At 43.8% G+C, this 13974-nt stretch overlaps 2 protein-coding genes and 1 pseudogene across 3 annotated transcripts; 1 reads left to right on the forward strand and 2 right to left on the reverse strand.

Annotated features, from left to right (window-relative positions):
• LOC112876176 (alpha-terpineol synthase, chloroplastic-like) lies at nt 1-3551 on the reverse strand. Of its 2 annotated transcripts, XM_025940226.1 has the most exons (7): nt 3229-3551; nt 2893-3151; nt 1804-2170; nt 1454-1672; nt 993-1131; nt 648-896; nt 1-547 (listed from the first exon to the last, which is right to left on the reverse strand). In XM_025940226.1, exons 1-7 carry the CDS (start codon nt 3445-3447, stop codon nt 251-253), a joined length of 1749 nt encoding a protein of 582 aa, XP_025796011.1. In that variant the 5' UTR covers nt 3448-3551; the 3' UTR covers nt 1-250. The 2 variants fall into 2 exon arrangements, with proteins under 2 accessions (XP_025796011.1, XP_025796012.1); XM_025940227.1 differs by lacking the exon at nt 1454-1672.
• Nucleotides 3552-4081: 530 nt separating this feature from the next.
• On the forward strand, nt 4082-5104 carry LOC112872754 (uncharacterized oxidoreductase At4g09670-like). Its single transcript, XM_025935815.1, has 3 exons — nt 4082-4121; nt 4237-4298; nt 4760-5104. Exons 1-3 carry the CDS (start codon nt 4082-4084, stop codon nt 5102-5104), a joined length of 447 nt encoding a protein of 148 aa, XP_025791600.1.
• A 6633-nt stretch (nt 5105-11737) lies between these two features.
• On the reverse strand, nt 11738-13372 carry LOC112872755 (annotated as a pseudogene).
• Nucleotides 13373-13974: the final 602 nt, after the last annotated feature.

Genomic DNA, 13974 nt, shown 5'->3' on the forward strand with positions numbered 1-13974 from the left:
TAAGAGGTAGGTGTACTTGGTCAATAATTTTTTAAAATACAGTACAGACGCAGACGCTCGTAAACACGTACGCATACTTGTTTCTATAAATACACGCAACCGAAAGACTGAGCACCCGTTGCTCTTATGAATACACATGCCAGTTGATTCTCGAGATTGACGAAGTTAACTTAGGTGGACAGATCCAAAAAAAAAAAACCTTAAACCGGTTAAGCTACGCTCACTTCGCGTACCCCGCTAGTAGTTCCTCTCAACATACAGCAGGCTCCAAGAACAAGTCGTTAATTTGTTTCCTTTTTACATCATTGGGTTCACCGAAACCGTCTCCCTTGTGGTAAACGCATTGTGAGATGCGAGCCAAGTTCACGCAAGCTTTGGCGAAGGGCCTACTGAACTTGCAGCTGCTGCCGAATGCCTCCTGATTAATTGCTTTCCACGCCTCCATAATCAGGTCTTCCATGGCCTTGCGAGAATCTTGCTCAGTACCACCGCTCTCAGACATATGGATGGCTATGGATGATGGAGCATCTCCTCTCTGCAGCTCTGCCTGTTATCTCGTTCACACGCGACGAGCAGTGGACACAAATGATAAGAGTAGTCAAGGTAATAAATGTGCAAGAAATTAAAAGGATTACGACCTTAATTACCGTGTGAGTTGCGGAGTCATTGCAGAGACGCAGAACTAATGAAGCAGACTGCACCAATCTTGGGTAGCTCTGAATCAGAGAAAAGGTCTTTGCGTTGACCTCTGAACTGAGCATAGGAAAAGCATGGAGCAACAGCAATGGTGCAGAACACGACACCCGCCCATTGTCCAGGTACTCTCGGAGGGTGGGTCTGCAGCTTCCATGGTGCCATTTTGCCTCCACCAAGAATGATACAGAGATGTCGTGCCACTGTTTCATCAAAAGCATATGGTTAACATATATAATAGCACATACATTCGTTGTTTACTTGTACATGGTGATGTCTCATGTTGATAACACACTTACCGCTTTCCCCAGAACAGAATGCATGCTGCAACCATGTGCCTTCAAAACGTTGTCAGCAACTTCATTTGATGTATTGTACATAACGGAATAGAGTGCTTTCATGTATGCAGGAAGCCTTTCACATGGACTTTCATCCCATCTGAAACATAAGCACGCGTGAAGAGGAGAAAGAAGTACGGAAGAGTATGGTGGTGCGTGCACAAATTATATTGCGGCAAACATAAGGTATACGGAGTATTAATTTGTGAACTCCATATATATATATATACAGGGGAACCAGTGTTTCCCATATTAATTAGGAGCAGACCCATGGTTGAATTGAAACGCTAGCTATTGCAAGGCTACCTTGGGTAAATTAAAGAAGGAATTATTTAGCAAATATCTATATATGGTTCTTTGCATGAGGTGGTCTTTATTTTTTTTCAATGCACTCTTGATTATATTATGTCTCATATGCTCACCGTCCAATGGCATCGGTGAAAAGTATGAGTTCATCTAGCGTTCCATATACATCGTAAACGTCGTCCAAGTGAATGATTAGATTAGCAACTCTAGCGAGCATCTCACGGCATGCTCCATGTTTGGGTTCCCAAACAATCCCGTTTGCGTAGTGGAAGCACTCCATCAAACGATCCCTGGAAAACGTCAATCTATCACAAAGCCCAATGTCCCTCCACCACCTATGCAATTTTACAAGTATCAGTATCATTTTTTTTTTCGAAACACAGTAGTACAGACGCGGACGCTCGTATAGGCATATAATCGATACATTAATAAAATATTAAAGCATGCAAGTTTTTTCCAAGCTTACCCTGCTAATCGAGCAAGCTCTTCCTGATGCACACGTTGAACATTGTTGAAATCTACCTTTGCAAATTGGAGAAGCAATGGGTGCAAGCCGCCTGCACAGTGATCAATAAACCATCTTGTTTCTAGCCTTGGAGCCCTCCAGTGCAATGGAAGGTCTAACGCATGGGCCACGCGTTTCCTTGTGTGGGGAGGCATGGATGGCATAAGATCTCTAAGAGCTTTAGTGGACAATTTTCTTGCTACGTCTAGCGTTTCTTCACCTCTGAAAGCAAGATATGAAGCTTCATATAGCGACAGAAATCTATTGACATCCCTCTGTAGTGTCGCTTTGCTGCAGTTCTTTGCATATATATTGTGCTTCAACAGTCCTAGAATGTCACAGGATCGGAGGAAACTTTACAGATTAGTTCCTTAATTATAATTAATTTGTTGGTCTGCAACTTCTAATTAAGACGTTCAGCCATTTGATTCGGTTGACTAGCTAGCTACCATATGAAATGTACTCACTATCTTACTTTACAGGCTGGTTACCATTATATGGAATATTCTTACACTTTTAACTCTAATAAAGCCTGTTTAATTTGTCTGTGGCACTGCGCGCTGGTGGAAAATATGAAATGATATGCATTATTGCACTCTCTTAATTACATACATTCTAGTATATTGTATTAAAAAAAATTTGTGGTGAGATCGAATCCAACAAAGCAATATCAAGATGCCATGCGCATATGCAACACGTGCCTGGTACTCCTATCATTTTGTCTGCATTCCAGTTTAGAATTTCTATGTGAACTATTTATTCAAAGGGAAAAAAATACCTACGTAATTTCAAATGCGTGTGTAATTCTGTAAATATCAACGGTGATCACGAATGTAAATATCTATGGAACTTAAAGAGGAGTTATAGATTATGAAAGCATTATCGTGAGGAATCTAGTAGAACCAATCATGAGTTATCAATCTACATATGTGAAATTTTAGATATTAATGGTCAAAGAGGGGAAAAAATGATTGACTAGATATGCTCTTAGCCTCTCACGTGCACATATATGTAAATTGATTGGTCTGATACAATAACGATTTTCAGTACCTGGGTCAGCCGAAAATCCATTCTCTCTTAGCAGCCTAAATTTTAAGGCCATGGATGCAACACCATCCACGTGCCGGTCATTGGCTGTCTCCGTAGAGATGGAGCTGAGGATGCTACGGATCTCTTCCTCGAAGTGGTAGGAGATGCCTAGTCGCTGTATTGTACCGATGAGATTTACTTTACAAGATGATTCTTCTGATTTACCGAGCAACATATTCTTTACGCTCCTCTTGAATTGATCATGGCTGCATTGGCACACCTTCACCAAAGTAGAAATTTAAAGTCTTGAAGATTTTATTAAAAAAATGCAGGTACAGAACTACAAGCTCATCGTACCCGATCACGACCGCCACTGCCGCCCTTGAGTGAGAGAAGGGTGTCGTAATCCCAGGAGCTGGGCCGGTAGTTCGCCGACCGGCGCCGCGGCTGCAGACGATCCGGTGACTCTGCCGCCGACGAGCACCACAGCTTGTGGCGCCGTGACGGCCGCCGCGTGGCTGCCGCTGCCGGCCAACCGGCAGTGGCGAACGGCGCTGCCGTTGCTTTTGGTGGCATCTCAGTGGACTAGGCACGCTCGAGACCTCCTACGCTTCTTCTAAACCAGTAGAAATTAGAACAGTGCCTTCGTTGCTAGATCAAGGTGCGTGTAGCTTGGTTCAATAACAGTAGGTGCTACACTCCTATTTATAAACAAGAAAGCACGGTGATATTCCTCACTAGAGCCGGAAATACTCATGAAAATAGTTAAAATCGATATGAAAAATGATCTGTGATGTCTAACTCTCACGAAAGTCCCCTCACAAATTGGACACCATGAAAATAATATTTTTTTAAATGTCAACCACCAGGATCTCTTTTGGTGGCGAGAATTCGTGGCAGTAACCTCCACAAAAATAATTATGCCACCATGTCTCCATCATCGTTTCCACGAGAGCGAACCGTCACAAAAATCCACCACAAATCTTTTTTGTGTAGACCTATAACCCTCATAAAAATTTATTTTCCTCTCCAAGCGGAAACCATCTAGCGGTAGGTACTAAAGATTGTGTCTCAATAGCGTTCAGAAAAAAAAACATTGTATCTTAATGACGTATTGACACTAAGTTTATGAAGAAAGTGCACTTATTGCAGTTTTTGATGCAATAATACAAGAGACATGCAAGCCGAGTAGGGGTACATGTATACTCGCATGCATATCTTTGATTTCATCAAGAAAAGAGAATATATCGGTATACGTGTACTAGAGCATACTTTAACTCTTTAAGCACGGTATAGGGGCGCGGAAGCACATTAATTATTTTTTGCTGTATTATTTTTCATTTTTTTTTGCTGTATTACTGCAAGCAAATGAGTCACGCTTTCCCGTCACTGATACTGGATTACTAGAAGTATTTTCTGGATATGGAGTAAACGACGCATCGGCATCTACCTCTAGCTAGCGATCCGCCAGAGGCATCTTTGGATGAATGCAAATCTGCACTAGTAAAATTAAAAAGGGTTACATAAAAAAAAGGGTGATTCCAAAACTTCCAATTGATATTAGTTTCGTTGTGACGGTGGCGACGATTATGTTGTTGCAGTGTCGTCACCCTCTCGATCTGCAGTATCGATTTTTTTGGCACGTCCGCACCTACTCTAACTCTAGTACAAGAACAGAGAAATATACAATGGAAGAGAGTGGGAAAGCGTTTTGAGAAGAAGTTGAGCAGATAGAAGGGCAGCTGGCGACGATATAGTTCACCTACTGATTATATCCAGTTCTTTATTGACCAAGCATATAGCAATCTCGTTATATTTATAATTCTCCCACTGTTTTATTTACAAGGCATATTTTATTTCATTATGAGGACAAGGCTTCTTCCACCAGTGGGCCGTCAGCTACGAGCTGCCCAGGAGCGTCGTCGCGCTCCCCGAAGCAGTCAGGAACCAGGCCGGCGTGCTCCTCGCCTGCGGCGCGTTCACCTGCTCGTTCCTCACCAGCCTCACCATGGACGTCACCGTGGTCGGCACAGACGGGACCCTCCGCGCGTCACCGACTTCGATCGTCTTCCCATTCGATGAGAAGTCCGCGGGGTTCAGCGTGCTGGCGCGCCAGGCGGTGGCGGAGCTCGCTGTCGGGTGGGGGCCGACCGAGCGCGTCGTCGTCGCGACGGACCTGCCGCAGGAAGCCCTCATGGTGCAGGAGTTCGCGAGGCTGGTGAAGAACATATAGGAGTACGGGATGCCGCCGGTGGCCGGCCCGAGAGTAAGGTTTTTTTTTCGAATAACTTCGGGGGAGATCTCCACCTACTTTCTTTTTTTTCTAAAAAAATTGCAGGAGAGAATACAAGTAAGTTCAAAATCTTACAAATTTGAGATTACATAAATAATGAAGCACTCAAACTCTTAAAAAAGCAAACTTAGATATTAAATATTGAAATTAACTAAGGCCACCCCAGGCCAGCTTTTCCTTGCTTTGATTTCCCAGACGATATGTCCATAAGTTCCCATCGCTTCTTTCTTCGTACTCATGTAACAAAAGAAGAATCCATCTGTAAGGAAGCTAGTTAACTCCGATTGCAACATTTTGCGTGAAGCAAGTACGAAAGCACAAAAGAGTTAATTAGCAGGTGTGGTTCATTCAACGTGTAGTGTGGGCTTCAGCCATTTTCCTATACCAGGTCGTTACACAACCAATGAAGGCCTCAGCTCTAGTTTAATCCAAAAGACTAGCCTGATGGGTGAGTGCTGCTCCACCTTATATGTTGTGTTTCCTACCATCAATTTTTTAATATGAGACTAAATCTAACAATTTTCTCAGTCATACATCGGGCCCAACTCTTCCATCACAAAAGCATCCCATGTGATCTCCCGGAAGATATTATTCCAAGCTTCGATCAAGTGCAACTCTCCACCCACGCAACCCGTGCGACCTTCCGGAGACGTTCGCGGGCTCCTCTATCACCATGTGTCCCTGAAGGTATTTTAGATTTTCTGACCTTTAGCTCTGATACCACTTATTAAAATACGTACTGGAATTCGGCCCGGCCCACGATACGCTATACCAGACCTAGATCCACCAGAGCCTACAATAACCAAGGAAAGACGTTCAATGAAAGTAGGTGGGGATCAGATTATGGACTTGGTGATGGGAGAAAATGAGATCGGGGCAGCATGGACTGCTCAACAGCGCGAACATGCACCGTTAGTAATGAAATATGACCTTGATAAGGTAAAATGGGATCAATCAAACCGCAAGTGCTTGATGATGATTAAAAGCTCTATTGTGGAGGCAATAAGGGGAGCAATCCTAAAAAGTACCACTGCCATTGAGTATCTCAGGAAGGTGGAGAGTCAGTTTATTGGTTCTTCAAAGGCTTATGTAAGAACTTTTATTAAGAGATTAGTCACTGAGAAATACAATAGTGGAGGGATAAGAGAGCACATACTTAGGATGAGCAACATGGCATCCAAGCTTAAGCCTATGAACATAGAGCTCCCAATTGAGTTCTTAGTCCACTTGGTTTTTGCTTCCTTGCCTAGAGAATATGATTCCTTTGAAGTTAATTACAACTTATACATAGAGAAATGGGATATTGAGAAGCTCATTGCCATGTGTGTGCAAGAAGAAGAACAACTTAAGGGCTCGCATGGTCATTCCGTCAACTATGTGAATCAAGATAAGAACAGAAGCTACCGTAACAAGAATGCTAAACCACCAGAGAAACCTTAGTGGGAAAGAGGCTCTTCTTCTAAGTCATATGGAAAGACTCCACAAAATGTTCACCATCCGAGATAGGGCTATGAAGAAGTAGTGGGCAGGGACCAATGCAGATGGTGCAGGAAGATTGGACACTACCAGAAGGATTGTACGGAGTTCCTGAAGCATCTGAATAGAAAGGGTGAGTACATTATTACATTTGTAGATGAGTCCCTGTATTTAAGTTATGCAAAATCTACTTGGTGGATTGATTCAGGTGCAACTATTTATATTGCCAATTCCTTACATGCACTTCGTACGAGGAGGACCGTGCAAAGAGGAGAAAGAAGGCTTAGAGTTGCCAACGGCGTCGAGGCCGAAGTTGAAGCGATAGGAGAATTCCCGTTAGAATTGAATAATAGCTTCATTCTTCATTTGCACAATATGCTGTATGTACCCTCTTTGAGTAGAAACTTGATTTCAGTGATGGATTTGATTGCCATTTTGGCAAAGAACAATATTTGATTAAAGTTAATGATAAGTGTGTTGGTCTTGCCTTCCGACAAGACAAGCTTTATATGTTATTTGTGCATGATAATGTGAATGTTGTATGCAATGAAGAAAAGAATGAGTCTTCCTCGACTACGAATATACGAACCAAGCACAAACGATGCGATAACGAAACATCAGCCAAATTATGATATTGTTTAGGTCATATTCGAGGGGGAGAATTGAACGATTAATCAAAGGGGATATTCTGCATCCTCTAGATTTTTTAATATAAATATTGCATCGGTTGCATTAATAGAAAGTATGATAAACAAATTAAGAAAGGAGCCAAACGAACTGCAGGGGTTTTGAAAATAATACATATAGACATTTGTGGTCCATTTTCCGTAAAGATTGTGGACGGTTATGATTCGTTCATAATGTTTACAGATAATTATTCGCGTTATGGCTATATTTATCCAATAAAAGAACGACGGAAGCGTTGGATAAGTTTACGATATTAAAAGCTGAAGTAGAAAATCAGCACAGTTTAAAGATTAAGATAGTAAGATCCGATCGGGGAGTAGTATTACGGTCGACATAGCCCATACGGTCAAGTTCCTGGACCCTTAGCAGGTTCTTACAGGAAAATAGAATAGTCGCCTAGTACTCTACACCGGGCGAGCCTCAACGGAATGGAGTTGCTGAAAGACGAAACCGTACTTTAATGGATATGGTGAGAAGTATGATAAGCTATTTCACTTTACCGATTAGTTGTGGATGGAGGCACTAAAAACCGCCGCTCATATTCTTAATCGAGTACCATCGGTTTCAAAAATACCGTATGAGTTATGGACAGTAAGAAAACCCACATAAATTATTTACATATGTGGGGCTGTTCGGCTGAGGCAAAAGTGTTTAACCCAAACATTGGAAAGCTAGATCCGAAGACAGTCAGTTGTCATTTTATTGGCTATCCAGATAAGTCAAAAGGTTATTGCTTCTATTATCTTGATAGACATACAAATTCGTAGAAACGAGACACACTGCCTTCTTGGAGGACATGATGGTCAAACGGAGCATGGTAGCATGAAAAATTAGTCTTGAGGAGAAGCGGGTGCATGCACCCACTCCGATGATCCGGGAACCATTCTTCTCGATACGTGTTGTGGCACCGACAGTACATGACACTGTGGCGTCAACGCCTATTTTTAGTTCTCTTATGGCAACAATGAATGAAAATAAGGAACCTGTCATTCAGGATCCTATTGTCGGTGTTTAACCGGCTGCCCACCGAGGGATATACCCAAGGTGGTAAGTTTTGGGTGAGGAGACGCCGAGATCAGGAACTCGAAGGTGCAAGGAACACAAGACTTAGACAGATTCGGGCCGCACGGAGCATAACACCCTACGTCCTATATGGTGGTTTGTATTTCCTTTGGTGTAGAATGACCTAGAGATCTTCTCGTGTCTTGAGAGGGGTCCCTGACCTCCCTTATATATCCGAGAGGTCAGAGTTACAAAGATGTTAACCAACCTCCGCTAAGAGATCATACCAGAACATATCTCGAGTAGATCCCCTCCGTGTTGGTTAGCTCTATCTCCTATTTAAACGGGATAAATAAGAGATAAACAAAATGAATAAGAGATAAGACGGACTTAATCTCTTAGATCTCTTTAAACTACGTTATGTGCCCAGCCCGGTAGCCCCGGGTCTGACAAGCCCCCGAGCTCTTCGTAGCTGAGTACTGCAGGCTTATCGAGTACTTTCGAAGCAGTCTTCGACTTCTTCTGGAGCTTCGTCTTGAAGTCCTTCTTCGAGTACTTGCTTGGCTGCATCGAAGCTATGAGGTGCTCATGCCCCGAATTTTTGTTATGGTGTGCGATTTAAAAATCGCACTCCATATGGAGTAGCCCCCGAGGCTTAGGTTGAATCGAAGAATCAGGCTGAGGGTCCTATTTGTCTGTAATCTTTCTTATTCATCAAAGAAATTTGAAAAATAAGTAGTCGATGCCACGTACCCCACAGCCCCCGAGCCTTAAATCCAAATTCCACAAATATGGAGTTAAGGATCTAAAACCGTGGCATGCAGGTTAAAAATGATAACTTGAAGAACCGGTTGTCGCACATGGGAAGAGCTACAACAACCCCAGGTAGAAGAGGTGCCAATTAATGAAAGTCCCAGAAGGTCTCAAAGAACTAGAAAACCAGCTATCTCTAAAGACTACGAAGTCTATGTTAGAGAAGAAATTTAAATGGAAGGTGATCCCATCACATTTGAAAAAGTTATGAGAAGCGCTCACTCGTCGAAGTGGCTTAAAGCCATGCAAGATGAGATAAAATCAATGAGAGTTTGGGACTTAGAAGAAATTTTTAAAGAAGCCAAGATAGTAGGCTACACATGAGTCTATAAAAGAAAATATGACTCCAGAGAGAACGTAGAAAGATATAAAGCATGACTCGTGGCGAAAACTTTCACGTAAAGAGAAGGAATAGATTATAATGAGATATTTTCTCCAGTCTCATGCAAGGATTCTTTTAGAATCATAATGGTATTAGTGGCACACTATGAGTTAGAGTTTCATCAGATAGATGTAAAAATGATATTTCTTAATGGTGACTTGTATGAAAATGTTTACATGGCACAACCCAAAGGTTTTGTCGTGGGAGGAAAAGAGCCTATGAGGTGCCGCCTGAAGAAATCCATTTATAGATTGAAACAAGGCTCTAGACGGTGGTATTTGAAATTTGATGAAACAATAAGAAAGTTTGGGTTTAAGGAGAATAAGGAGGACAATTGCGTTTATGCAAAGTTTAAGAATGGGAAATTCATTTTGATACGAAAGATCTCGGTAAAGCTTCATTCGTATTGGGAATAGAAATTCTACGAGATAGAAGAAAGGGGTATTAGGATTATCGCAGAAGACATACTTAGAAAAGATTCTAACGAAATATAGTATGCATGCGAGTAATCCAACACCTGCTCCTATAGTTAAGGGCGATAGTTTTAAAAAATTCCAATATCCCGAACCAGATCGATCAAATGAAAGCGGTTCCATATGCTTCAGCATTCAGAAGGTTACATTGTACTCAACTATGCATATACCCTGACTTAGCATTTATTACCGGGATACTTAGCAGATATCAGAATAATCCAGGAATAAACACTGGAGAATGATAAAGAAAGCTCTACGCTATGTGAAACATACGAAAGTCATAATGCTCCAATCATCCGTAGCCATCCATATGTCTGAGAGCTGTAGTACTGAGCAAGATTCTCGCAAGGCCATGGAAGACCTGATTATGGAGGCGTGGAAAGCAATTAATCAGGAGGCATTCGGCAGCAGCTGCAAGTTCAGTAGGTCCTTCGCCAAAGCTTGCGTGAACTTGGCTCGCATCTCACAATGCGTTTACCACGAGGGAGACGGTTTCGGCGAACCCGGTGATGTGAAAAAGAAGCAAATTAACGACTTGTTCTTGGAGCCTGCTGTTGAGAGGAACTACTAGCGGGGTACATACACCTCTTGTTTGCATACATATGCATATTGGAAAACAACATCTAGTTGTTAGCAACCTCTTGCCTGGGCCATGGCCCACTCCTCTCCGTCCAGCTCTGTTTCGGCCCATAGATCGTTGCAAGACCGTATTGCTGTACCTAGGTAACTGCATCGGACGAGTTTCATAGGAATAAAACTGCTCTCTTATCCCTAAAACTCAATTCTTCTTTTTTCTCGTCATATCAGCAAAATTAATAATATAGTATTAAATTTAATACTACGAAATTCTCCATAAAACTCCCATTGAGACTGACGAGACCTGTGGACGGGATATGGATAGGTGCCTAAGTCAGGTTATCCATTTCTCAAGAAAAAAGTTCAGGTTATCCATACGTGCAGATCTGACGCGAGCAATTGTGTGTGTAAGTAGACACGTGAATGCCCAAAACACACGGTGCTTGGTGCATGCATGCGACTTACTGCATGCATGCATTGTTGCATTGTCTGCTTGCTTCTGCAGGATCTGCTCGCATGTACAGCTTTTGGCGTTTGGTTGCTTGTGTGCGTGGCTCAGTTATTTTTTTAAAAAAAAATCGTGGCTCAACTATGAGTAACAAAATGTTTCATCAAAGTGACTCTAGTTTTTTTCCTCAAATGCTCGTTTTTCATTAATTGTTGTTGGCGACATTCTCCTGATTATTCTTTCGGTTACTTATTTTCGTCACTCCCCATATCCGCCGGCCTAGTCTATTTGAGGTGCTAGAGGTAGGATGTGCATGGTGGGTGCATTCGGGAGTGATAATTCATATGTGTGTACATATCAGCAGATGCGTTTATCGTTGGGAGCATTTCCTTTTGAAATAACCATGCATAAAAATAAACTAAAACATCAAATATCTTAGCAATTCACTTGGTCTATCATAAATGGTGGACCATGCTTGCAAGCTTCTTCACAATAAAATCCAGTGACACGTTAACTTAAGTACAAATTACTTATTTACTTTTCCCCCACCATTTAAAAATTTTCTCTAAACCAGGCACTGCATGCAACTCTGAATATATTTATTGTCTGTTAGTACAAAGTGCTAGCATAATTGTAATTATAACCCATTGACTAGATGCTCAGATGGAAAACATAGCTAGTCACATTTTTTTCATAGCATAGATGAACCTAGCTAGTTATTTTGATACAAAACTAATGCACGGTTTGGCCTTCAGCATGAGCTTGGACTTCCTTCTCAATGTTATACCAAAGACCTCTGTCATGTCATGTCAAGGTCTCCAGCCAGCTCCCAGTCGAAGTGGTAAAGAAGGCTAGCGAGCACCAGCACCAGCTCCATGTTGGCCAGTCCGTGCGTGATGCCAAGGCAGATCCTCCTGCAGTCCTGCCTGCCCCAAACGGAGTGAACTCGAAGTCATTGCCCCTGAAATCAACGCTGCTACCATCGAACCCCTCTGGCCTAAACACCTCGCCATCACCCCAGAACTTGTTGTCCCTTGCTGTTGCCCAAACGTTCACAAGCACCTTGGTTCCCTTTGGCACATCTTAACCCATGACCTGGCATGTCTGCCGACACTCTCGAGGGAGCAAGAATGGCACCGGAGCGTGCAGGCGCAAAGCCTCCTTGATCACCAAATGGAGGTAGCTTAGCTTGACCATGTCATCTTCAGTTAACTTTTCCTGCCCTTTGAAAGTCTCCCCTCACCTCTGCCTGCGCCTTATGCAACACTCGTGGGTTCTTTACAAGCTCTGACATGGCCCATACTAGCACTGAGGACGATGTTTCACTCCCGGCAGCAAAAATATCCTACAATAATTACCATGTGAGAAAATTTTGTTTGACGCAAAGAATACTAAAATTAAATTTAAATATCAAATTAAAAGTTTAGTACTAAAAATAAATTTTGAATATAATCAAGTGAACAAGCTGATCGATCCTACGAAAATGACGGTGCTGACTATCTCGTTGGTGAGATGGAACTGCAGGCCACCTTCCCTCTGCAGCCTCAGGAGGACACCGAGAAGGTCTTCCTCTAGCTCTGGCATCCGCGTGACTGTGCGCTCATGGATGATGCTCTCGATGATCCGGTAGACGTTCTTCTGGCATCTTCCCGTGTCCCTCGCGGCGGCGCTGAACCCGCCGGTGAGCCGCACGGCTTCGTCGAGCTCGTGCAAGAACTCGTCACGGTACCTGCACCGGCCGCCGATGGCCGTGCGCACGACGATGTCGTTTATCATGCGGCAGATGCCCTCGCCGAGGTTGACGGGGTGGCCGCCGCCGCCGCACTCGCCGGAGATGGAGCGGAGGAGGCGCGCCACCTCCTCCTCCCGGACGGGCCGGAAGGAGAGCACGCGGCGCTGGTTGAAGAGCTCGAGCACGCACACCTTGCGGAGCTCGCGCCAGCAGTCGTTTTAGTGGGAGAAGATGATGTCCTTGCCGCCGCAGCTGATGATGTCGAGGGTGGCGCTCAGGTGGCGGCTGCAGAAGGCGACGTCGTGCGTCCCTGTCCGCATCACCTCCCGGGCGGCCTCCGAGGAGGAGAGTAGGAGACCACCAGCGTCGGAACAGAGCCGAAGCGGAGCAGCATTAGTGGCCCGTACGTCACGGACATCTCGCGCAGCGCCTGGTGAGGCAGCAGGCCGCTGAAGCGCGAAAGGAGGACGTGGTGGAGGCTGCCGACGAGCGGCGGCTGCCATGGCCCCGCGGGGAGGCGATGCGCCGACGACGGCTTTGCGCGTTGGGGTGTAACGCTCCTGATGAGTTTGAGGATGAGGGGGAAGATGAAGATTGGACACAGTGTCCTGATGTCCATTTTGCCAACCAGCGCCGTTGGAGCTCAGATTGGCTAATGCCGAGGCCTTCATTACAGTTATATATATATAGCATATAAGCGGATTATCTAAGAAAATAAAATCTAAGATCGATGTATTAGCAGTGAGAACCTTAATGAATCTCTCTCATGAAAAATTGTCTAAGATCGTTTTGTTTGCTATTCCAGGTAGGCCATCCGAGATGGTGCCCACGAGACGATGTTCAGCAGGGCGTGCCTCCAAGAAATCATCTGATCTTGTTTGTTGTCTTCGCTGCTAGGCGGGGGCCGGGCACACACCGCTGTTCCTACCTAGCTGGCACATTATTTACTTGTTTCACTCACTGGTACACAATCTTCTGTTAGTCCCAGTTCCCAACCCTCTTTAATCCCGATTATGGAACCGGAACTACCAATTCGGGACTAAGATCCAGATTACTAGTCCTAATTCCCACACGTGAGACTAAAGGTTCGTGGAAAGATAAAAAATTTACTCCGTGCCTAGGACTCGAATCCGAGACCCTTGCCTCACGCACAGCTTCTTTACCACCCACCTACGTAGCATATGTAACTTTGAATGGAATGACTTTCTTTTAAACTAACCC

This window comes from Panicum hallii, chromosome 9 (assembly GCF_002211085.1).
Source record: "Panicum hallii strain FIL2 chromosome 9, PHallii_v3.1, whole genome shotgun sequence".
NCBI lineage: Eukaryota > Viridiplantae > Streptophyta > Magnoliopsida > Poales > Poaceae > Panicum > Panicum hallii.

Bases quoted from the DNA above. Each gene is read 5' to 3' on its own strand.
- LOC112876176 (XM_025940226.1), bottom strand. From the start codon at position 3,447: ATGCCACCAAAAGCAACGGCAGCGCCGTTCGCCACTGCCGGTTGGCCG. The intron at 3,152-3,228 runs GTACGATGAGCT...ACTTTGGTGAAG, and splicing joins GCAGTGGCGGTCGTGATCGG to GTGTGCCAATGCAGCCATGA. The intron at 2,171-2,892 runs GTACTGAAAATC...GTGACATTCTAG, and splicing joins TGGATTTTCGGCTGACCCAG to GACTGTTGAAGCACAATATA.
- LOC112872754 (XM_025935815.1), top strand. From the start codon at position 4,082: ATGCATATCTTTGATTTCATCAAGAAAAGAGAATATATCG. The intron at 4,122-4,236 runs GTATACGTGTAC...TATTACTGCAAG, and splicing joins CAAGAAAAGAGAATATATCG to CAAATGAGTCACGCTTTCCC. The intron at 4,299-4,759 runs GTAAACGACGCA...TTCTTCCACCAG, and splicing joins AAGTATTTTCTGGATATGGA to TGGGCCGTCAGCTACGAGCT.